The sequence below is a fragment of the Chlamydotis macqueenii genome, chromosome 2, assembly GCF_036417535.1.
Source record: "Chlamydotis macqueenii isolate bChlMac1 chromosome 2, bChlMac1.mat, whole genome shotgun sequence".
Classification (NCBI taxonomy): Eukaryota; Metazoa; Chordata; class Aves; order Otidiformes; family Otididae; genus Chlamydotis; species Chlamydotis macqueenii.
This window is the reverse complement of record NC_141557.1, coordinates 161879960-161905654: the sequence shown is the minus strand read 5'-3', so window position 1 is coordinate 161905654 and position 25695 is coordinate 161879960. Positions and strand designations below refer to the sequence as shown.

Genomic DNA, 25695 nt, shown 5'->3' with positions numbered 1-25695 from the left:
GAGCTGCGGAGGGGAAGGAGGCGGCGTGGGGCGATTCTCACCCCCTAAAATAAGACACGTGCGAACATTTCGTGCGTGGATAGCCCACGAGAGCGGACGCGCCGGGCGGGGGTTGCTCGCCCCCCGCGTTTCGCGGTATTCATCTCCAAACACACGGCGCAGGGACGGAGGGATGGGAGGAAGGGGGGAAGCAGTGCAAAAGCAACCTGCCCCCCCCCCCCAAAAAAACCCCTGCGGTCAGGGTCGGGGGGAAGGGGAGAGGAAGGGCGGCGGTGAAGGGGGAGGGGGAGGCAAAAGCCTCCCGATGTGTCACCACAGTCCCGGCGACACCAGACTGCAGCAGAGCTGGGGTCGGTCCCCTGCATCCCTCCGCGCCGGTACCCGAAAGCTGCACGCCGAGGATGCTCCGCTCCATCCCGGTCGCGTTCCCTTCCCTCCCTCTTTATCTTTTCCCTCCTTGTTCCCGGTGTGTCCGTGTTCCCCTCCATCCCCTCTGCTCCTCCCTCCGGCCGGGACTCACCATGTCGGGGCTGAGCTGGGCTAAGATGGCGAAGGCGGAGAGCCGGTCACACAGGCACTTGGTCCGGGAAGCGTCGAGTGGGACCGTTCGGCAACCGCGCCAGGACCAGGCGCCGGGCGGGGAGGCGGAGGCGGAGGCTCTGCTGGAGGGAGGGGAGGGAGGGACGGGGCGGTGGAGGGGGGAGAAGAGGGAGAGCGACCGTCAGGGCGGGCGGGGAGCGGGCATCGCGTCCCCCCGCCGCCTCAACCCCCGCCCATCCCCATCCCAGCACCAACCCCGGACATGGATCTCCCAGTCCTGGTCATGGTCTTGGTCCGCTCCCGGTTTCGCCACACCGCTCTGACCCCTCTATCGCCCCCGACCCCTGTAAACGTCCCCCTCCCCCCTCCCCATATACACCTCCCTAATACTACAGCCCGTATATCCCATGCACACATAATCGTATATCCTTGTTCCATACATCCACTATATGGACGCACAATCCTATAGCCCTGTCCCACATATCCCATGTATGGATGTATAACCCCATAGCCCTGTCTCACATATCCCATATATGGATATATAACCCCATAAACCCCATAGCCCTGTCTCACATATCCCATATATGGATGTATAACCCCATAGCCCTGTCCCACATATCCCATATATGGATGTATAACCCTATAGCCCTGTCCCACATATCCCATATGTGGATGTATAACCCTATAGCCCTGTCTCACACACCCACTGTGTGGATGCATAACCCTATAGCCCTGTGACACTCATCCCATATATGGATAAATAATCCTATAGTCCTGTCCTACACCCCCCCTATCCCTATAGCCCTGTCCCGAGTAACCTATATATGCATGTATAACCCTATAGATCTGCCCCGCAGACCTGATGTACACCCCGCTCCCCCCACTGCCCCATCCCTCACCCCATATACCCCCTCACACCCCTGCCCCACATGCCATATAGACAGGTGCCCCATCTCACCCCCCCACATAGAGCTCCCCAGCCACATGAGTGCACCTGTCCCTTCCCTCACACAAATTACCCCAACATGTGACTCCAGCCCTCCCCCACAACTTCCCCACCCTCCAAGACCTCTTCCATTTACTCCACAGGCACCAGCCCCTCCTCTTCGCTACTCCTCCAGCTGTCCCTCCCTTCTCCCCTTGTTCCCTCTTCCTCAGCTTTCTTGGGCCAGGGTCTCCTTAGGCCATGACAGGAACCCCCTCAGGCTTTTCCCACACCCCAGAGCTCTGGGCATGCCAAGGATGACCATGCCTCATGGCCAGAGGGACCTCAAGAGATAAAAGGGACAGAGTTTCTGCTTTCTCATGGCATCCTTTCAGGCTAGGGAAGAGCAGGAGAGCAGGGAAGGGGTCATAGGTGGGAAAGACTCCTTGCGAAGTTGACCTTCAGCTCCGCAGGTGAGATGGTTTCATCGGGAAAAGTTGCTGCAGCCCCATCTCCATGTGAGCACTGAGGGCTAAGCCAGGGAAAAGGGGAATCTCATGCTCTGCCTCATGTGCCGGGATACAGTCATCACCCAAAAAGTACAGTCGCTTTCCACCCATTGCTTCTGTGTCATGTCCAGACCACTCTCCTGAAATGTGGTCACGTACAGGGTGCAAATGCGGAGAGTAAGTGCAGAAATGCAACAGACAGGGAGAAAGATAGAATCTGTGTGGATAACCTGGACTTCACTGGTGCCTGGGACAGGATGTGGAGGCAGAGTAAAAGAGCCGTATGCCTTCACTGGAGGAACATTGGTGTAAGATATCCCTTTTCCACATCTGACCATCCTCAGAGGAGGAGACCTAGGCAAGAACGCCAGCAGCAAGCTCAAGGCAGCTCCAGATGGAGCCAAGCTGCTCAGCAGCCTTAGCTGTACCACAGATGGCCCAGACTTCTCCATACTGCTGACTCCAGCAGACCTGCCTTGAGTTGAAGAGGAGTTTTTTGAAGGTCTCGACTCCATGCACACACTGACACGTTCCTCACGCAATGAGACAGAGCCTCCCTCCACCTCCCTAACCACTCTGCGAGAAAGTGGAGAGAACAGTTGGATGCCAACAGAGTAACAGAGCATCAACACATGCTGTTGATTCTGTTGTGATTATCTGCTCGGATCCAGTTTAACACGTGACACCAAGTCTCCCTAAATTATCTCTCTTTTGAATTAAAGCACTTTCCATGGTAAAAAAAAAAAAAATAAAGCCAAACTAATTTTACTGCAGAGGTTGTCAGCAACGCACAATCCACAATCCAGAAGAGGTTTTTGTTTTTTTTTTTTTTCTGGTGCCCATCCAGACCTTTCTAAACATCTGGACCCTCCTGTATGTCCATCCAGCTGACGGGACATAACTCTGTCTTCCCTGGATAGTCAGCTCTTCACATGCTCTTCACTGAGCTAAGTCCCATCATCTCTTAGACACTCTCAGGATCAGGCGTTGTTCTCTGGTCTTTTCCCTGCACCTTCTGCAATGCGCCAACACCCTTCTTGGGAGGGACTGAGAGATCCCAGGCCAATCTCAGAGGATATATTAATTCTATATTCTCCCCTATATGTACCACCTACATACCAAGACCTGCACTAGCCAGTCGTTCTGTTTATTCACTGCCACCAAGACAAATGCCTTATTTACGATGTGTACAAATAATGACAAATGCTCAGACTCTACCAACCAGTTATGTATTCTCGTAAAAAGTATTAATTTAGCTTGGCAAGATCTGTTTTCCGTAAGCTGATTGCTGTTAATTTCTCTGTGTTTAATGAGTATGCTATTATTCAATTATAATCATAATATTACCCACAATCCCCTAATTTTTGAATCTCGTATCAGATGGTGTGTTATTGTGCCTAAGACAGATGTGAGGCGGATGGCTTTGGAGCGAAGTTGTTCTGCTTACAGACACATGCTCATCTCTCCAGATTTTGGGAACACTTCCACCTTTTTTTTTTTTCACTAAAGAGCAATGATCCCCAATTAGCCGTAGTCTGCTCTTTTAAAACTCTTGCATGCAAAATTACTCCATCTTGTTTCTCTGAAAAAGTCTTATTTTATTAGGTGATGTATTGCATGTTTTCTAGCTGCCGGTGTAATGAAAAGTATTTCATTAGCCTGGGGTGTGAATTAAGTAACCGGACTCTCTTCCAATTACAGAACATAGGCGTTTATTGGAATTGTCGCATTATTATAAAAAAGTCTGTCACTTCTAGCTAGTAACAAATAAATACCATTAGAATTTGTTTTGATTTTAGTATACTCTAATTTTCTTTTTTCACTTTAACAATCCTGAACAATAAAATTCTTACATCTTTTTTTTCTCTTATCTGCTTCAAGCTTTTAATTTGCAACGCTTGCTGTCAATTTATCCTTTATCTGTATCTCTACAACAGCTTTTACTTTCTCTATAAAACAGACTGTTGCTGGTTTTTGTAGATATTGGTTTATTTGTCTTTGCTTGCTGGTTTTTTGTTTGTTTGTTTGTTGTTTTGTTGGGTTTTTTTTAGTGTTATGGTTATCTTTTTCATTTATGGGTTTGTGAATACCTACAAAAGTGCTCTTAAAAGGGCTCCTAATTATCCTTAACTTTTTTTCTATTTAACCAAGCTTTCACAACAAATAGACATGCCTAAAGCTATCATCCTTAAAGCATCAAATATGTGTACATTGAAACACGTACACCCCCTGTCCCCAAACAATTTGAACTCTCTTGAAATGTGTGAATATGATTGCCTTAACATCACTTTCAATTCCGAAACCCAGCTTTACCCATTTACCAGCTTTCAGAGTAGACTAGGACAGATCTGGGCCGTCATCAACAGAAGTAACCTCATCCAAAAGGAAAAAAAAAAAAAAAAAAGCAAAAGAAATCAGAAAGCCTACCAAAACAGTAAACCCCAAGAAAGGTATCAGAAAACAAATGACACTCCCTAGATGCTGCACTGGGTCTCATGTTCTCATGGCAGAAAAACTGACAGTACAGCAGTGAATGCAATATCAGAATAAAGTCTATCCTGGGCCAAAGTCACGCTTGGCACAGTCTGATATCCATTTCTAGATGCACATACAGAAAGAGCACATAGGAAAAAAAAAAAAAAAAAAAGAAAAGAAATTCTAGTAGCTGCCCTTTCTTTACTTTATAAGACCTGGTCTGATTCCTGCTTATTTATCCCCTTGGAATCAAAATTGGATTCAAAGAAATCAATTGGATAAAAGCCATCCAGTTTTTGCTTTAAAAGCTGCTATAAATCACACAAAGGATAGGTGCCATGGGACATGCTGAGTCAGACACTTGGTGTAAATCACCTCAGAATAAGTCCAACTATGCCATTTAATAGAAAATGAAAATCTGGCCCTTATTACTAGCAGTGATTATTAATTGTTTATTACCAGTTATTAAACTACTCAGAATATTCAGGTGCTGCGTGCTCCAAAGAGCATGTCCACTCCTCTGGTTTTAAGCTCCTCAGAAGAAGAACTCTTCTCTCATTTTTTCCTTCCTCTTTGCAAATCTTGATTACCGATTCTCTTTGCCCTGCAATCCTTTTGATAAGAACACCTCTGCACCCTTTTGGGATGTGGGTTGGACCTGGGTTGGGGAAACATGATCAGCTGGTAGGAGGACATGCCAGAAGAGTTACCAGCCTCTTTTCACTGTTTGTGCGGTAAGAGGCAGGCTAAGCTCAGAGACCTGAGAAAAAGTTTTCTTGGTCATTGCATCATCACAAGGGCTAACTGATACGTCATCTGGTTTTGCTTGTTGCTCCACTCATGCCACTCAGGAGAGGTGCCAGAATTGCCTTGTTCCCAGGGTGGACGTGACATGATAAACCTTCATTCAAGTCTAGCTTCTGGATTCAGCCTGTGCTTCTTTATTTTACAATTAATTTCTAGTCCACATGTTGTTGGGAAGATCCTGAAAATGCATGATTCAGTTGCAACTGGAAGGCTTCAAAATCACAGCTATATTGATGTGAAATCTCCTGAAAAATGCCAGTCATGTGATTTTGGGTCATCCCACTCAACAGCTGCTGAAGGTTTGAGTCTGTCCACCAACATCTGCTCCAGATGACACATTCAGCACCACCAAGAGATATCTAATGGGATCTCTCCATGGTCCAGGGAATCACATATGAGGGCGTTTCGGTCACATACAGATAGTGTTCCATCCAGACAAAGCAAATATTACCAAAAGCCTTGTAGTTCAGGACAGACTTCAAATCCTAAAAGATTCAATAGCTGAATTTTGTAATATAAAGATTATTTCACTGGGATTTGTTCAAATTACAAACAACAAAAAAAAGGGATAATACAAAAAGGACATACTGCATATTTGTATGCAAAATACTCTCATTGTGGACCTGATTAAAAGCTGCTGAAGAAAATGGGATTTTAATGAACAGGTTCTTAAACAGAGGTATATGTGTGTGTTTCTGTGTGCATGCCCGTGTGTGCAAGTTTCATCAACAGATCAGTACTGAGTCTTCACCTTCCCAGCAAAACCTTTGATTCTGCAGAAAAGTACACTGGGTTTGTAATGGAAAGCCCATGCTCACAGCTCAGCAGCAAAGAAAAAGAGCAGAATGTGAGTTATTCACAAATATTGAGTCCAGGTACACTAATAAGGAAGCAGAATTATTTCCAGGTGGTCTCAAGAGGGGAGGGAAGAAAGATGAACTGTACTGAAAAGAAAATGTGGGCAGAATATACGAGAACAGTGTAGTCAGACTGATTACAATCCAGTCAAAGAGGAATTGTAGAAATCCCCAAGCCAGACTGGTGTAAAAACCACTGTACTGGAAGGGTTAGCAGGAAACCTGACAAGTTGGTTCTGTCTCTAATGTCTATGGTCAGATTTATCTCCAGTGTTAATTCCAATGATGTTCCACAAGAAAATGTTTCACCATATGTTACAACATGACTATGAACATTATTTGAGCACTTGATGGGAAAAAGCAATTAAGCACTGTCTTGTAGATTTAAATAGGAGCTAAGCACATGCTTAAGAACGTTCTTACATAGAAATGCCATTCTGAACAGGAATTTGCACAAATGGAGAGCCTTGTTGTGGAAAGAGGCATGGATCAGAAAGAGATTTTTAAAATGGGATGAATATTTGAGGCTTAAATAATATAAACTATATCCAGAGGTTTCTTCCAATGTCAATGATTCTCTGGTTTTCTGATACCTCTTGCTTTACATCGGCCATTCCCCTTTTGTTAACCAGGCAGGTCATGGAAGTGCTTGGCACGGGTCCAGCTGGCAGATTGATTATTAATTTGGAGAGTGAACCAGAGATGAAGTCAAAGTTAATCCTTTTTGTGGGATTCCCAAAAGCAATTTTCATTTCCAGCCAAAGACTGCCCCAGAGCGCCTTTCAAACACTTCGACTCTGCACAATAGCTCGGGACAAAAAAACGTACAATTGTTTTGCTGCAGCAAATGTGTCAGAGTCACCGTTTCCACAGGACCTCAGAGTTGGATTAAAAAGTGGATGGTTCCCAGAAAGGGAACATGAAAAGGCTTGCACCTTTGGAAAAAAAAAAGCTGATTAAAAAAAGATATGTATTTAATTGGCTGCTAAAACAGTCACAAAGGATCTTGTGTCAGATAAGTGAACACTGAAATAAATCAAACACTAAGGGCTAAAATCAACCTTTAACACTCTAGCTACTTAGGAAGTTTTGGATGCTGTCACTGTCAAAGTAGTAATCGTGCCTTGGTCAGTTTAGACTTTCTTAAGAATTTAATAAAAGCCGCAAAACTGCTTCACAAGGGTCATCCTATTATCCAAGAGATAATTTTGCCTTTCTGTGATCAATCCACCGATTCAAAGCCAGACTGAGCTCTCAGTTATGCTACTGAAAATCCTACAAGACTTCTCACACATCCAACAAATCAGCCTAGGCTTACTGGAGCAAAACCTATACTCCTGAACTTCTGCATCTCTGAATTTGAAGGATAGACACACAGTAACCAGTTTGGTGATGTCCACGTAACCCAAACTGAAAACTGAAGCTCCAATGCAATAAATGATTGTCCAGCACTTTTCATACACTCATTTCAAAGAAATCAAGTGTCATCAATGTCATTTAGCTCACAGCCTAGAAGGCCAACCGTATCCCAGGCTGCATCAAAAGAAGTGTGGCCCGCAACTTGAGGGAGGTGATTCTCACCCTCTACTCTGCTCTGGTGAAACCTCACCTGTAGCACTGCATCCAGCTCTGGGGTCTTCAGCAAAAGAAAGACGTGGACCTGTTAGAGTGGGTCCAGATGAGGGCCACAAGAACGGTCAGGGAGTTGAAGCACCTCTCCTATGAGGAAAGGTTGAGAGAGTTGGGGCTGTTCAGTCTGGAGAAGACTCCAGGGACACCTTTTTGCAGCCTTGCAATACTTAAAGGGGTCTTCTAGGAAAGATGGGGACAGACTTTTTAATAAGACCTGTTGTAATACGACAAGGGGAAATACGAGAAGGTAGATTAAGACTAGATATAAGGAAGACATTTTTTTTTATGATGCGGGTGGTGGAGCACTGTCCCAGGTTGCCCAGAGAGGCGGTGGATGCCCCATCCCTGGAAACATTCCAGGCCAAGTTGGACAGGGTTCTGAGCAGCCTGACCTGGTTGGAGATGTCCCTGCTTCTTGCAGGGGGGTTGGATTAGATGACCTTTAAAGATCCCTTCTAACCCAAACTCTCCTACGATTCTAGGTCTTTGTAGTAAGCAGTCACTCCTGAAAGTACTGAGCAACATTGTTTTCCACTCAATAAACACATCCATACATCTTTTGGCTAGGTTCCTTGCTTTCTTCATAGAAGAAAAAACAATCACCAGGTCTCTGGAGCCACTCTAAAACTTTGTACTCTACTGCTGAGATTTCTCTGTCTCCTTATGAGTTTTGTTTGGCACTTACACACATTTTCTCACCTCTACCTTGACAGCATAGACCTGGCATTGAACAAAACAATCTTCTGCTGGTAGGAAAGAATCAATAATCAGATCAGTAACTATTATTAAATTAGGTCCTTAGAAAAAAAAAAAACAATGAAAATTGAAAAAAAGAAAAAAAAAAAGGCTACTATTGAACCGATTGCTTGGTTCAAGGAAAATGTAATCATAGCAGGAATATTATTTTTTTTTTTCCAAAGGCCCCTAATTCCAGGTGGTTTTGGCTGATTTACTTCAAAACAGACACAAGTAAAATTAAGGCAATGGTGATTTAAGAAACTATTAATGACCTATGGGAGATGAGGGATATTTGGGATTTTCTCCAGATCCTTTTGGGTTTTCTAGGGGGAGGGAGGGACAGGAAGAGAAAGTTAGAAGGAGTTTAAAAGCAAGGCCTTTTCCCAGCTGTGAATTCATAATCATAGCTAACTGAATTGGAGCATTTTGCAGGGGACAAGGTTACTTACTATCTGCAAATTAGCCCCAGAAAAAAAAATTAAACAGCCCATATGCAGCATCCACTCTGAAGAGTTAATTAACATAAACAATGTTAAAACGCACAAAGAAATACATATTACCACTGAAATAAAGCATATGGCTGGCTAAATACCCGTAAGATTATCTGGAGATAATCTCTTCAGACACCATAAATACAGCTGACGCTGAGCTGTAATGACTGTCATCAGAAGACTATGCTATCCCACCGGAGAGGAAGCTCAGCACTTCCCAACATCGGCAGCCTCCTGAGCTTTGGACTGCCATTTAAAATCCAGAGCATGTGGCTGATGATTAACAAGCGCTCTCCCCCTTTACATCCCTGATCCACAGCTCCAGAGGAAGGTCTGAAATGCAGACATCATCTGTTGTAGATGAAACTTGCACTATGCCTTGGTCTCCAAAGATCTGTCCCAGTGCACAAGGAAGGGTGGCATGGGAGAGGAGAACGTGGCTGTTGGGTCCATACTCTGCAGTTGTGATTTTCTTGTACTTCCCTGCCAAAACTTCCTTTCCAAAGGCAGCCACATAAGAGAAGTTTCATCAGGATGGACCCCTAGAAGGGCCACTCTGACCCATATATCCTACCCAGTAAGTCACTGAACAATTCTCAATCCGCTAATGTCAAAGCTTTCACACAGAAGACCTGACACTATGGCCTGCAATGGGCCGTAGAGAAGAAATGGAGAAACTAAAGACACTATTAGCGTCCTTAGCCTTTAAAACAGAAGCAAATCTGAAAATCCCTGTGAGGTGTTACAATATTCATGCTGCAGAGGAAACTAGTTCAATAGCTCCTGCTCATTGAACCTGGAGAAATATTCCTTCCTGACCCCAGTTACAATGGCTGCTTAACAATTATAGATCTGCTGTCTTCCACAGTATCACTGCTCAACTTACACACAGCACCAGGAATTTTGCTTGGAGTATGATTTTTTTTTTTTAATACCATATTTGAAGTCTCTTTGTCTTGAGGATTTTCTCCTTTAAAAGGATGACATTTTCAAGCTCCTCTACAGAACCCTGTGAAATAGAAACAGAAAAGCCGACAGCTCTCTATAATCCTGTGGTTTCATAGCTCTAAGAAAAAAGAAAAATCATTCTCAGATTTAGCTACACTGCAAGCACTGGTATCATCCGGTCAGCTCACCTGTCAGTGACTGCAGAAGATGACCTTGGACTACTTTCCACAATAGATCAATGTTTTATCCCTCCCAGGCTTTAGCCTCTGCTCTTGAACTTGCTATTGCTACCCAGAGCTAAAAGCATCATTACAGCATTTCTGGATTCCATCCGATGCGAGAAGCACAGGTCATACCTCCTAATCTTATTTTTGGGCAAAGATGACCCACTGGAGCTTTCCTGCTACGCTGGAACACCAGAGCAATAAATAGTTCATTAGGTATCAGAGTCATCTGGGGAAAAAGGGGAAAACAGGAGTTATTGTGAAAGTATCGTAAACAGAGGTTAGGACTTTTTGAAGTTGACTTTCCTGAGTGGAGGGAAGTGTACCACCGGGACAGCAGATGAATGGAAAGATGAGCAGTATGATGGCAGGTCTCATTATCATACAGGGCTTCTTTCCAACAAAGGACAAGGTGAAACCAGTGAGTGATATATCTGTCTCCTTCCCACCTCTACATGACATTCACAGCCGCTTATCCAGGCGTTGTAGGACCGTTCTCTCCGGGGCAGTCCTCAGGTGTCCTTGACTGGAGCACTTGTATGGAAATGTTTCGGCAGGTCTTGCAAAACAGGAACAGGAGCTACGACGGTGTTGAATGGGCTTTAGCAAATGCGTAGAAAGAGTGTGTCTTCCAGTTGTAGGACACAAAAATGTTCAGCTTACCCTCCCAGCTTTCATATCAGCTTTCCAGCTGCAATTTCTCAGTTACCATGAGATGTCTGAGTTGTGGCTGGTTATGCAGTCAGTACTTGTCATGCTAGGAAAACTCAAACTGGACCACAGTCCGAAAGATCAATATTCTGTTTTTCTGCTTATTAAATGATGCAACATTCACCCGCATGTGGTGCAGGCAATCCTCTTTCTCTGCCTTGTACAACAGCTAGTCATCCTACGACCATTTCTGAGAAACCGGGAAGGTTTCCTGGTTACGAAGAAAACGACGCTCAGCACACCGAAGTGATAAGCAGCAGCCTTGTCGTATGTACTGAAAACGTTGCGGGGAAAACCCTCAGAGGAACAGAGCGCATTAGCAGCGTACACCATTTTCTACGCCTGGACATCATGGTCCCATGCTCACGTCTCATGGGGAAGGAGGCTTGGGAAGAGTGGGAGGGAGAAAGGTAGTAAATGCTTTTGCTGAGCGTACCAGATGCCGAAATAAATGTAAGACACTGCAGCCAGCAGTTAACAAGCTGGAAACGCTCCCTTTGGATAGTCAAGCATGTACAAATGCACTAATTTTAAAGGCAAGGAGAGCAATACAAACACGTGGGAAGAGACATCTCACATCCTCTGTAGGGTATGGTCAGGCTGCCTCAAACATGGCAGCATCTGTGTCCTGTTTGCAGTTCAGCACTTCCATCTTCCTAGATGACCTTGAGGGAGCCTAGAAGGACTCAGAGCTGTCCTGCATGCTCTCAGCCAGAGCTCAGGGGAGCAGAAGGATGGTTAGTTGGCATGTGGCCATGACCATGCTGTTGTCCTATGGCTGGTCACACCACACCCTGACAGTGACAGGGCAGCAGGCTTGCCTCTGCATGTCCAGTTGGGGATTTTAAATATTGCTCTGGTGCATGCGATTGAAAGGAAAGCAGAAGATGAAAGTGTGTTATTAGCTCTAAACGAAAAGCCTACAAATCCCAGATCTGGTCCAGATGTCCTATCATTCGTACTCTCATTTTTTTCAGCCTCTCCTTCTCTGAAATGCTCCTAGCAATCTTGATACTCTTCCCAACTTTCCATGGCAAAGTCAGGGATGGAGCCACAGACTGCCTCTCGTCTACCTGGTAGATGCCCCATCCCTGGAAACATTCCAGGCTGAGTTGGACGGGGCTCTGAAAAACCTGATGTGGTTGGAGATGTCCCTGCTCCTTGCAGTGGGGTTGGATTGGATGGGCTTTGAAGGTCCCTTCCAACCCAAACCATTCTATGATCTATTCTATCATTCCACTTATAAGCAGCACTTCACCGAACAGCAAACAAACACTGCTGCTGATGTCCCAGCTCTGTCTCAAAGAGAACAGGAGGCCCCAGGGCCAGGTTGGGAAGAAAGATGGCTCTCTCACCACCAAAACACTAGCTCCGGGGTACACTGCTTCTCAGAAACCTAAATCAGAGAACTTTAATGGCTGAGTGCAGGACTAGTGGATAAAGAGACAAAGAAAAATAAATCAGGCAGATGACAGAGGGGCTGGGAATAGGAGGAGGTAGCAGACGGTAAAAGAAATTAAATCAAGAAGCCAAATTAAGGTGCTGCAGGCAAAGATGAAGATGCTGGATTAAAGATTAACCGTAACCAAGAGGGAGATGCAGTCCTTTAAAGGTACAAATTACTTCAATGCACTTAACGAAAGCCCCACAAATCTCCTAAGAATAAAGTCCTCACAGATGCAACCGGATCACAGTAATGGATATATCTAGACCTGAGAACTCTGGATAGCTTCACGCTCCAGTGTTTCCAGCTGAGAAGAGGCATTAAAAGCAGAGCAAAGGCAATCACCCTAAAAAAATAGAAAATCATGTGTTGACTGAGGTAAAGAGGAGGAGGTGCAAGAAATCCTCTGAGGAGGGCTTGGCCTTGTGGAAACAAATTAAACTAAAACAAATTAAACTAAAATAAAATTAAACAAATTACATCAAACTGCAAGCAGGTGAAGCAGGTCACCCTTCGGCTCAGCCGCCGGGCACAGGAGCTACTTATCCCATCACGGCACATTAGGTGTTTGGACCATTTCACATCGCCACTCTGGGATTGCCGGGAGAAAGGTCACTTCTGCATTGCCACCTCCTTTTAGCTCAGGCGACTCGCATTTTGCAATGGAGCATCTAAGACCTCATTTTTGCAAGTTTTTGTAAGTGTAAGGAGTGGAGAGGAGGTTGTGAGATTAACATTTTTAAAACCCAATTTGTTTTTTTCATGCCTTTCAAATGCACTAATAAGGGTCTGCTGGGCAATACAGATCACAATAACAGCAGGTTCCTCGTGGTTGCATTAGCCGAAGACCCAACCCTGGTCCTCAGACAGACGTAGCAAGCCTTGAGCCTTGCTGGTACTGGCGCAATGATCCCATGATCAGAATCTCAGGGAAACACCAAAATCAAAATGAAGCCTTCAAGCCTACAGCTGGACATCAGTGAGCTCTGAATAAGGCCCGAGGAACAATTAGGAGTTCGGAGAGCCAGGTGACAGTAGCAAGAGGCAAGTGGCAGGGACGCTGTGGTGTAGACAAGAAAATTTAGTGGATTTGAGTTCAGCTAGCTATACTTTTTTCTCTGCCAGTGCTTTCCTTTGCTTCTGTCTTTCCCTTTGGCCTCCTTTTCCTTTTTTCCGCAAAAATGAGCATTTCACAGAAGCAGAGCAGCCAAGAGAAGCAGGGCTGGCAGCCTCTTGAATGAGTGGAGGGGCTCCCTTGTTTCCAGTTCAAATTCTGGAAAGCAGCATCTGCCCGTTCCTGAAGGTCATTTGGATTCTGGTTCAAGGGACACTGCATCGCTGCTCGCTGCTTCCTCATCGCTATTCTGCATCTATAGCAGCTGTAGATGTCCTTTCACATTATATGTTAGATTGTTACAGGTTTTGGGAGGGAGTGGGTAAATAAAATGTAAAGCAAATCACAAAATCCCACTCTGGTGGGACCAGTGTGGTTTCTGACTTGACTTACGAGGGTGTATAAAGGAATCTAGAAAGTTTGCTTTGGATTTACATTAGCAGAAGAGGAGGAAACCCCTGGGAAATAAAGATGATGCTAATGCGGTGAGGGGGCTGGTGCACTGGTGGCTAAATAAATGCTAATAAATAAACGCTGATGTTTAAGATCACACTGCCCCCTCTCCTTGAACAACTGGTTCCCAGCCCTCCTGGGTGCTGATCAGATGGTTTCTCACTGGGGGTCAATGTAAACAGCTCCCCGGTGGGCAGGAGCTGGATTGATCGGGGGGAGAGGGTGAAATCCCTCAGCGAGGGGCTGCGCTGCTCAGCTGGGAGCAGAGCAGCAAGCAGCGAGGCGGCTTGATGCATTGATCGCCTTCCAGCCCCGAGCCACGCTGCCGGGGACGGTACCTTGTCACAATTTGACGCGCACGACAGCAGTGGGGATGTGGGGATGCAGAAAGCCACCAACACAGCAAAGCTCAGTGAAACCAGAGAGCAGCCGAGCAAACTGGCGGGAGGCTGAAACACGAAGCAAGCTCCGGACCTGCAAAGCTGGTAGAGGTTTTCCTGCTGGAAGATTTTTTCCCCCCACCGTGCAAGCCCAATGGTTTTATGACTGCTGTGAGGTCTGCTCTAATTCCCACTTTCCCCTGCCAATGGATCTGGCTGGGAGAAAAGGCATCCTTGACCCACAGGCGTAGCATCCCAGCGTTTGCGAAGAGCAGGGATAAGAAGCGGGTGCCAAGCGGAGCGCCGCGGGTCTGCTTGCGCTTTTTTCGGGAAAGCAGGTCACAGGGGAGGAGGGGGAGTCATTTCCCAGCTTCGCAGCTGAAAATGTATTTAACCAGAGCTACGCTGGTAACCAAATGCTCCGCCAGCCCCTGGAACTGGTGCAAAGAGGGATTGCTGTCAAAACCTTTTAGAACCACTTCCAGCTAATGAAAATGGCTTTCGGAGATACAGGCTGGTGGAAACCGCTCTCCTCCCAGCAACATTTCTTCATTAAGCTCTCTCTCCTCCCTCCTCCCCATCCTACCTTATCTCTGTACATCTGGACAATACAAAGGACAGAGTGTTCCCCGAGAAACCCAGGCAGTGGCTTTATCTCACACCTCCGGCAACACCCCTGCCCTCAGCCGACATCCCCAAATCGGACAGATGTTGCAGCATCTGTGCAAACTTACGCTCAGCTGTATTTTATGCGCTGAAGTTCAGCTGAGTTGCAGTGACAGGCTTTGGAGACTCAGAGTACTCACCCAACAGGGAGTTTCTGACTTTCCACTGAGTAGGAAGACGCGGAAATACTCCTCAGCTAAATTAAATACCTGCCAATTATAAGGCAGCGCAAAGGATGACTGTACTGGCTAAAGCAATTTATACTGGCAAACGTCTGTGCTGTCCTGCCTGTGGTTTGCAGGATCGGGAATGGCCTTTACTGCAGAAAGTGCTGATAGCACAGCAGAAGGTGCAGTCTTAGGGGTGAAGTGTCCTTTTTTTTTCCTGTCGATCCATCCACCTCAACCTGCCCAACAATAATATGCGCACGCAGCAGTGCCGAACACATCTATCATTGCCTTCCCCCTCGGCAGGCCGATCGTTAAAGCCCTGCTTCTTGTACCTCCTGCAGACCTGTGCAGTTTCCTTGGGCTCCAGTTCTACGCCGCAACGTCCTTGCAGAGTGCAAGCCAGCTCCTGCTCATCAAAGGCATCGGCTTGCAGGACTCAGCCTTCCGCAGAGCCTGGAGGGAGCAGGATTGGGAATATAGCTCCCAGGCTGGGAAATTCAGAAGCCCCACTAAGACTCACTAAAATCTCAGGTATTAAGGTGTTAAAAACAAAATGCACTCAACACTCCTGGTAAGCTCTTTCCTAAGGCCCAGGGGAGGTAAGGAACATGGGAATACGCCAGCTAGTGTCACCATCGCAGATGAAATGCAGAATCCCAGCCAGAAGTTTTTATTCCTCTGGCTTCAGCAGAGCTGCACATTGCCAGGATGTTGACTCCAAATGCCAGGCTGGCACCTGGAGCCAGGAATTTCAGCAGGAGGAGATCAGCCAGGGCTTGTGGAGGGTGAATAAGAGGGATTCCTCCACCTCAGCTGGGAAGATGGGGAGAGGGGAATGTCCAGAGGAGAGAAGCAAATGAGCACTGGCAACAGCAATGAGAGTTGTTCAGCTTTACTCTAAGGCTCTGAGCAACCTGATCTGGTTGGAGGTGTCCCTGATCCTTGCAGGGGGGTTGGACTAGATGGCCTTTAAAGGTCCCTTCCAGCCCAAACCATTCTGTGATTCTATGAATAAACAGTAGAGATTTTGCAGAGAAGGAAGTTTCCGGAGACAGAAGGGAAAGAGAACCTCCTGGGGAGAGAAGATCTGGAGATCAAAGGGTGTCCAAGTGCATGTACATGTGTGTAGAGGGGTTGAAGTTGATCCAGACATCTGGTTTGACATTCAGTGGTCCTGAAGAAAAAAAAAGGTTTGGAAACCACAGCACTAAGGTGTGTGCTGGTACAGGCTTCTTGTGTTCTCCCTAGCTCATCCAAACGTTCCTGCCAGCATCGCTGGCTTGTGAGTCAAGGTCTTCCACACGCACTGAACAGCAAGTAGGCAGGCAGGTTAGGACCAAAGTGATGAAGCTGCTCGTCCCAGCCTTCACCTGCCCAAGGGTAACACAATTGAGCAGGAAATGTACAGTGAATGTGACAGCTCCCACTCCATCCTCCTGTTCGATCTTCCTTTCTTTCCTGAGATGACAAGCGATGTCAGAGTGAAGGAGCACTGCTCACAAGCTGAGTGCTCCCCGGCCACCTCTTCTGATGGCTTTCTTGGGAGGGAGGCCAGGAGAACAAAATCGCTCCTTGCAAGCCCGGTGTTCAGGGGACCTGAGAGCAGGTCCCCACGTGGCTCCAGCTTCAGAGCAGCAGAAACGTTCTGAGAATTACTGTCAGTGTTGCTGCATTTTGGAGCCATCTTAACTGTGAAAGCCTCAAAAGCAAAGTGACGTTTGTCATTTGACCGACAGTGCTCTCTCCTGCCTTTTTTTTTGTTCAACAAAACTCTCCCAAAAGATTAATCTGGGTAAAGGCAAATGTTAAAGAAACTTCAGAACTGTAAGTGACCTAGAAAAGGAATTTTTTTTTGTTCAGCTCTAGTTGCAATAACAACACATTGAAGACTGTGAAATACTTAGGCATGACAGTAATAGGAGTCATGTAAGCCCTGTTTCACAGACTGCAACAACAGCTCTTTGCTGCTGCTGAAGATGTAACAGGCAGGACAATCTCAGCTGCTTTCCAGATCCCAGGAGGAACTGGCAGAGCTGGCAATTAGCAAAAGCATCTTTTGAGCTTGTAAACTGAATGAATTGAGTGGAAATGAACTGGGAAGCAGGGAAATGCCCAGCACCGTGATGCCACTTCTAACAATACTTCTGAGACACAGATGTCTGAGCGGAGAGAAATGCAGCAGCATCAAAGAAAAGGGGGTGGAAGCTGGGATTTCTTTTTATAGCTGCATGAAAAAAAATCAAAACAACTTTTGTCCTACAAACATAATACTCCTGAGAACACTGTGGTGGCATGCACCTCCTCATCATATCAGACTTGACGTTAGGAAGCATTTATTTACTGAGAGGGTGGTTAAACACTGGAACAGGCTTCTGAGAGAGGTGATTGACGTCCCAAGCCTGTCAGTGTTTAAGAAGCATTTGGACAATGCCCTTAATGACATACTGTAACTTTTGGTCAGCCCTGAATTGGTCAGGCAAAGGGACTAGATGTTCGTTGTAGGTCCCTTCCACCTGAAACTATTCTATTCTGTTCTATTCTATTCTATTCTATTCTATTCTATTCTATTCTATTCTATTCTATTCTATTCTATTCTATTCTATTCTATTCTATTCTATTCTATTCTATTCTATTTTGTTCTGTTCTGTTCTGTTCTGTTCTGTTCTGTTCTGTTCTGTTCATCATCTCCATACCATTCCTTGTGTGACACGAGTGTCTCCTGTATATCTGTTCCATCATGTCGAACCAATGCCAGTTCTGAGCTGCAGGTGGTTTCCTCCCCTGCCCTGTTACAGGAGTTTCAGTTACAGCATGTTAAATCTCCCTCTAAGCTGTTTCTCTTGGAGGTGGACAGCAGGTTCTCCACTGGGACTAATCAGCACGACTTTAATGACTGCAAAGATGCTAGGGCTGCAATACAGCCGCAGCCGTGTGTGTGCTACCGCCTTTCCTAACACAGCACTCACGCTGGCTCCCCATGTGCTGCTATGTGTAAATTACACCTTAGGCATTACAAATCCCTTCCCTCCAGGTAACTTTGCAGCTGACGGCAGATTTTCCCAGCCAGGACCCTGTGTTGCGGTATTAGACACAGGGAGCTCCCTTCTCTCTCCTTGCATTGCCATGTGTGTGGCAGCTCCAGAGACACTTTTTTTCTTTAAGTTGCCTGGATTTTTTTTTATTTGCATTGCAGTGCACTGCCTTGCTCATCACTACCAGTAACTAAACAGTCCCTCGGTGCGTGATGTTAAATGTCAGCATGCTCCCCAGTACAATTTTAACCCATGCATGGGACACATGGACTGGAAAAAGTCCACCTGAACGGAACAAACTTCCCACTAGCAGCAGCCCCTGATACATCTCTGCAGCTTTCATTTGGGCCTATATGGAAGATGGAAGTCAAAGATACCCCAGATGACAGCCAAAAGAGCTGCAAACAGCCATTTTCAGCACTTGTGCCGCAGCCTCAGATCAAGGCTGAAATCAGAAAAAATATTCCTGTGTGTATTGATGATCCCTGGGACAAATCCTGTGGAATGCCCTTGGAGCATCAGGAGCCTTGCTGAGGTTTGAAGGATGCTCAGCATTCCTTAAGATTTGACATCTGAGCTAAAATCACTGTTAAATAAATAATATCCACTGCTAAAAAAAAGAGTAGCGTTCTCCTGAATGCTTGCCTCCTCTGGGCCCCTATTCTCCCAATACAGGACATAGCTAACTTTTACTCAGAGCCACCAGCACAGTCATAAGAGAGGACAGGAGAACTGAGTTGTGGCTCAGCTCTCCTTCTCCTTGGTGACAGTGGATAAATCACTCCCTTGGTTTCTCCTTCCCTACCTGTAAATTAGGTGGGGGAGTTATTTAGGTTTTTGAGGACAGCCCATAAATCATCAACGCAATTTTGACCGCTTCCACTTTTGTCCCCTTGGCTCGCTGGTGATAGATTGGATACATCACCAAAAGCTGAGGGGAACTGGTGTACTCCCCACTCACTTTGCTGCCTGTGTTTCCCTCCACATCAGAAAGAAAGGCGGTCCTCAAACCTGCATAATTCACCCCAGGAAGATCTAGACTCTCTCTGGGTCAGGCTTAGGGTCACCCTGCCAGGCACCGGGCTTTGGCAGAGGGTGAATTTGTTCAGGCAGCAATGACTCTGCCTGACTCACCATCCCACCAATATTTCACATGCACATTAAACCACCTTGAGATGTAGCTCTGGCCTAAAGCAGAGGGCAGCTCCGGGATATCAATACACATCTTCCAAAGGGTCGTTACTGTAATTGAATCAAAGTGTTTGCAAAGCTCTGGAAAGGGCCTTGACAAGTCTGAAAATCATTATATACCATGTAATGGGGCTTTCTGACCTTGCTGCGTCAGTTATTTTTCTTTCTGCAGCTCCTGAATGAGGGTTAAAGTGGAACCCAATAATTCCAATGATCATGGCAAAGAGGATTTGTCCTCTTCGGGAGAAGAGCTTTGCCCATTGTGTTTGCTCTTTGCCTGCCTTATGGATCTGCCTGCCCCTGCTCTTCCCTCTCCATCAGCAAGTGGACTGCAAGATATCGGTTCTCCCTCCGGTGGGAGAAGCTGCCGCGCTCACCATCGAGCCGGCTGTTGGAGTGGGCTGGATGCTTCATGGGTTTGCTAATCCACCCTGCCACGGGGCTGAGAGGCCACCATTAGCCCAGGCAGCTGACGGGATGCACGGGCTGGCGTCCTGTGCCGTCACGTGCTCAGTCTCGCAGTGATCGCCCCGAGCCTTCCTGGACCCATTCCGCTTCGTGAAGACTAAAATTCACATGGCTGTACTCGCTGCTGCTCAGACGACCGAGGCGTGATGGGCAAAGCTGACACGATATGACCTCATCTTGCACGGATGACTAGTTCAATCGTAAAGCTCACGTTTAGACAATCAGTTCTCAGAGATAAATAATAATACTTATTTTTGCTACGTACTTTCACTTAATGGAGCTCCTTGCTCCTAGGTTTCATGACATTTAGAAGAGCTGTCTGATGTTATTAGCACAGGAGATGCAGGGAAAACTGAGGCACAAAGCTTACACTGATTTGCCTAGACACACAGAAAGTTCATTAGACGAAGGCTGTATCCCAGGCACTGTGTCCTCTTTTCACTGCTGTTTTAGCAGAAATTTTCATCTCCTAGTGCAGTGCGCAAGCAGTCAGGTGAAAATGAAAACAAGACTTTTTTTCCTCCTCTTTAAAAATAGAGGCAACATTTCCTCATCCTTACTCACAGTGTGCCAGTTCTCAGCACTCTTCCCCCACCTCCATCAGTCCTACCCACCCTTGAGCAATGACGTGGACTCATAAACCTCTCTCTGCACCCTGACTGTTTCCCATGGGCTCCCATCATGAAAGGGAGAGCTCTGAAAGGTATCTGGGACTGGAAAGGACAATATTGCCCCCACCAGTTATGATCCCCATTGTGGGGCAATCCACTGAGCCCCTCAAATCTTAGCAACCAAAAATTATTGTGATTATGATGGGTGCTGTTGTGTTTCTGGCTTGCATGTCTGTGCAGTTCATGGATTAATTAAAACATGAAATATTTTAAGAAGTTCATCTGAACTTGCCTCAGTCTTGCAAGGAAGCTGAACAAAGAATCCTGATGGGGAAACTGTTTATTGCGTTTTTAACAGAGACACAGAGGACAAAACCTGCTTCAGCATCTACCTAGTGCTGATGGTCTGTGCGTTGGACAACCTTGACCCTGAGATACTTGTGGTCATGACACACTTTCCACATATGATGCACAGGCTGCTTTGCAGCTTTCAGCTTCCAGTAAAGCCAAAGAAGTACACGGAGGTACAGTGACTCTACTCTGAAGTTTACACACAGAGGGTGCAGAGCATCCCGTAGTGCAGGTGTTTTCTCTTCTCCATGCACCCGAGCCTGCCTTGAAGTTGCTTCAAAGCTGCACCCTGTTGGCTATGGAGTCATTGGAGTTAAAGAACACCAAGGATGGACTTCAAGTTTCCCAGTCTCCCTTTTTTCCTCACACTTAAAGGCCTGGAGCTGTGAATCAGAGCTCTCCACCAGCACATACAGTTGCCTGTACTGTGTTATTACATTCTCAGAACATACAAGGTACCACACAGACAAGCCCCAGGTGAAATGCAGCAGAAATGCACCAGCGAGTGCGCCTGGAGACCTTACATCAATCTGAGGAGTCAAGTTGGACTTCCACCATGTTCCACCAAAAGCCGTCAGTAGCCTGGCACTTCTATGGCAGATGGCCGCAGAAGGGCATGAGGCTGCTAAACTTATCCCCTCCCATCTGCAAAGGGAACATGAGTAAAGGACATCATGGCTTCAGAGCAAACAGCTGTAAGTAAAGAAAGCAGGCAGGGATGCAGGGAAAACGTGCGACTTTAATTTGGCACGCACAACATGCTGTGCAGAGGTCTAGGTGTGTGCATCCCACCGCACGCACACACTATAGCTCCTGCATGCTTTTAAATGTGTATTTTATAGTATAAATGCACACGTAAGTCTGTGTTGTCCACACACAAACACATACATACGTGCTGCTGCCTTGTACATGCAGATACCTGCATACCTCATGTGTTTATGTCCACATGGACACGTCCACACCAGCACTCATTTGTTCCCACAGGCTCACCCTTTCATATCCTCGCATGTATTTTGCACATGTGCCTTTACATGAATTCTGTAGCACACATACGTCTGGACACACACAAGCCATTCTGAACCCCGTGGTGCTCTGGCTCACATCACACGTTCAGCACTGAGTGGGGAATCACCCCACTGAACCCAAAGCCCCTTCCAAATGAGAGCATCCTCCAGGCCTCAGTGTGTGGCTTCTGCCAGTTCTGTCAAGAGAATTAATTTATTCCAGCCATATTCTTGACCTCTTTACTAGAGAAGCAAGGGAAAAGCCTGAGTGTTTGATTCAGAGCCTCTGAATCCTCCCTCCTCTCCCCTTTTCCCTTCTGTCGAAAACCATTAAACCATGCTTTGTTGGCAGGCAGCAGAAGCCCTGTATCACGCTGCTCAGCTTCTCCTGCATCCTGTTCTGTGAAAAGCGTTGGAGAATAAGCCAACTCCTGGCTTTGCCAGTCCCACAAACAACGCTGACTGCTGGGCAGCAGCTCAGCAAAGGCCAAAGAAGCGTGACTCCTCTCCTGAATGCGGTCTGCTGGCAGCTTGTGCCTGCTGCTTTGGGCTGTCAGGGAACTGGACCACCTCTGTCCTGTGGCATCTGGAAGTCCAGGTGACAAGGTGTTTCCAGGGAAAGGTGGCCTTGGGGCAAGGAAGATGTCTGGGAAAATAGTCCTCTGGATGCAAATCTGCTTGGTACTTCCAGCAGCCCCAGAGCTCAAGTTGAGCGCAGAGAAACTAAGTCCTCACGCTTGAGAAGTGTGACTGGGTTTCATCATATTAGCCCTGCTTTGTCTGCTCTCATTCAGGGCTAAAAAGGGGCTCATGGGACCATAATTCAATCTGCCTGGCTGTGCACTGCAAGTGCAGTCAGACAGGCTGAATTAGGGGGTACTTTTAACTGGTTTTAACACAGGGGAACTAACGGGAGTATTCAGATTAACCTCCCTGCATGCCCCTGTGCAGACAGGCTTTGCAAGCCCAGTGCTGCCTTCTTTCACAGACATCCCCTCAATGCCTCCCCAGGAGCATCCAGGAAAGGTAGCATTTGCAGGTGGAGATAAAAATGAGGATGCTAGTTAAGGGCGATGGACGTGGAACCAGGGTACTGGCAAACCCCTGGATGGGATCACATGAATGGCATGTCATGGGCAATGTGGTTTCCCCACTGCCAGCTGGAGTTTTGCAATAGAAAATATACAAAATGTATGTCATGTATAGGTCCAAAGAGGAGAGAAGTGCTGTGATTTCTCATGGGGGCTGTAACAAACTTCCCTCTGTATCTGGGAGCTCCCATCCATCTTTGTCATTGTAGGCAAGCTGTGTTACTGCTCGGTCTACATCTCTAGCAGGGCCAGTAATGCACTAGGCGATGGACAGAATAAAAAGGAAGCTGCTTCCTGACTTTAGAAAACTTTTCTTCAAAAGACATTGGGGAGATGGATCAACTGATGTGAGGAGCAAAAATCTCCCGTGGGATGCAGCAGATACAATCCTTCCTCTATGATGCTTTTCTGGTGGTGAGGAGTAGTAGAAGAAATGGATTCATTGTACACACCCTTCAAAGGAAGCCAGTGAGAAGCCATCAAGACTGGGATCACATTAAAGACCCAGAAAGCACAGAAAATAAAACTTCCTGCCTTTCTCTTTATCCAGTGCATCAGAGGCTTTCAAAAACTAGCGTGAAGCCTAACTATGTCCTGCTCCTCACACTGCTTTGCACCATGTATCAGTGCACGAGTTTCCTGTAATCATGTAGGACATGCAGTCAGGAATTCAGACAGCTTGGAACTCTGTAGGTTAGACACTGGGCATCCCATCTTGAAAATAGGAATTTCAGGCAAAGCAGCTGCACTGCAAGACTCATGGGATGACTGGACCATAAACACCCCAAATAGTCCAACTACCATACTACCCTGGCAGGCAATACCTCCTTCTAGCATGGTTTGGTTTTTTCTTGGGGGGGGGGACTCCTCTAGGTTGCTCCAGACAAAAGAAATAAACAAAAACACCCCCACAAACTTACTACGAGACTGCAGGTCTCTCCCTGTGGGTTGCAATTCTGTGTGATCACCTTCAGTTCTGCCAGCTCTTGGTCCACACAGCTCTATCAACCATCCCCTTGAATGATCAACATACACCCTACACCTCAAGCAGTTCCTGTCTTGAGAAGAGTCCATGAGCAGGACTGTTCTCAGCATCTGTGAGCTATATTTCAGGATGCTGTAAGTTTCCAAGTGGGGACAGATTGATAGTCTACTTCATTTGGCAGCATCATAAAACACCGCTTTGTGCAGCTGCAAACCCTCAGGGGATATTTCTGCCTGACCTCAGCTGGACATCAGATCCAGCCCTGAGCCAAGAGGATGTGCTTCAGCCTTACCCTGCTAGCTGAGGTGCTCTTCATCTTGTTCTCCATCCCTAACCTTGCTGCACACGGGGCACCTTCCTAAACAGTGAGGTCTGCATTTCCTAAGCTAGAAAGGTTAAAGGCTTTAATTACTGGAACAGATGATCTTTCCCAAGGGAAGGTAAGAGTGTCCTTGAATTAAAACCACAGATCTCTGAGGCACTTTCTCTTCCAAGAGCAAAAAGCTTTTATGCAAATATTTTTTAAGGCTTGGAAGGTCTCTCAATATTAGTTATTACAATATCTAGCTGTTATTATGATCCTCTTGGATACAGAAAAGCAGAGAACAGTTGGTGGCTGGAGCCAGGCAGATCCTGTACGAGCAAGCGTTCCCTGTGTGATGAGAGGTCCCCTGGCAATGCAGACTTGCTGGATCTCACCCTCTGCATGTACAGGACTGGATTTCACACTGGCATGACACAATGCTCTCTCATGCACTAATGAGCCAAAATACAAGACGCAGCTGGCTGGCTTGGTCCCTGCTGTCACTAAGGCAGGGTGTGCTGGAGGGGAGAGTTAGCGTTCACCGGTGTCTGTGGGTTGATCTGTGGCAGCAGCCAGTCAGCCTAATCTCTTGTTGTCTCTCCAGACACTTGATGGCTTGTGACTGTTCCTTTTCGTGCTCACCATTTGACCTGATCCCATGGTCAAAGAAGGCCAAAATCCATCTTTGGAATTCTGAGTACACAAACTCATCAGTCCCATGGGACAGTGGTCCTGCTCTGTAACATTATTGAGCCCTGCATCTTCTCCTGCAGCCACGAAGCAGTGCTACCACCACTAACAGCAAACTTTGGCAACTGTCTCCCCGGCCCCTTTGCCGCATGGTATCCCTGTCGTGCACCAGAGCAAGACAGGCGAGAAATAAAAATCTGGTGATGCACAAGAACATGAATGCATAAGATGACTGCATCCATCAACTCCCTCTGTCCTGTTCCAGCAGGAGAAAGAGGGAGCAGGAGACCAGATTGAGCCTGGGTTTTAACTTCGGCAGGGCTAAACAGCTAATAATTACTTCAGATGAATACCCTTGGAGTAGAGCCAGAGAATCCCAAATCACTCTCCCATTTCAACTTTCAATTTACCCAGCCAGTGCTAAGCTCATTAATCATACTCGCAGCACCCAACACAACAGAAATTAGTCCCTGATCTTCTCCCCTCTTGTTTCATGGTGTGAGGAGTTTGGGGCAAGAGGAAGAGAAAAGAGATGGAGAGGTGCCACCCACAAATCTAACAGTCACTCAAAGGGGCTGGGATTAATAAATCAAAAATCCATTATTAATATTACAAGCTTAAATATCTATCTAAATGCAAATGAATGAGCACTCAGGGGTTCTTCCTCTTTCAGCAGCTCTGTCTTGGAGGAAGCAAATGCCCACATGATAATTGTCTGTTCCAATTGCGATTTTACAGTTCAACCCTTCATGGCCCATGGATTTTAAGTGTCCTTTAAAGGGCCGTGGCATGTTTTTGAATGGGATTGAAAGCTTGGGTGGCTGCAGTTACTCGCAGAAGCTCTCAGTGAGGATCGCTTTGGATTTCCTGCCTCTGAACCTGTT

General features: G+C 46.5%; 1 protein-coding gene across 9 annotated transcripts in view; it reads right to left on the bottom strand.

The window, feature by feature from the left end:
- ADGRB1 (adhesion G protein-coupled receptor B1) overlaps window positions 1-25695 on the bottom strand; it is a 201212-nt gene that overhangs the window by 87653 nt on the left and 87864 nt on the right. For 7 of the 9 annotated variants that reach the window (XM_086741346.1, XM_086741348.1, XM_086741350.1 and 4 more), the window contains one exon: window positions 521-662. In XM_086741346.1, the coding sequence (XP_086597472.1) occupies window positions 521-662 (142 nt within the window). The remainder of the gene's footprint in view (window positions 1-520; window positions 663-25695) is intronic. The other 2 variants (XM_086741347.1, XM_086741354.1) reach the window with 1 other exon arrangement.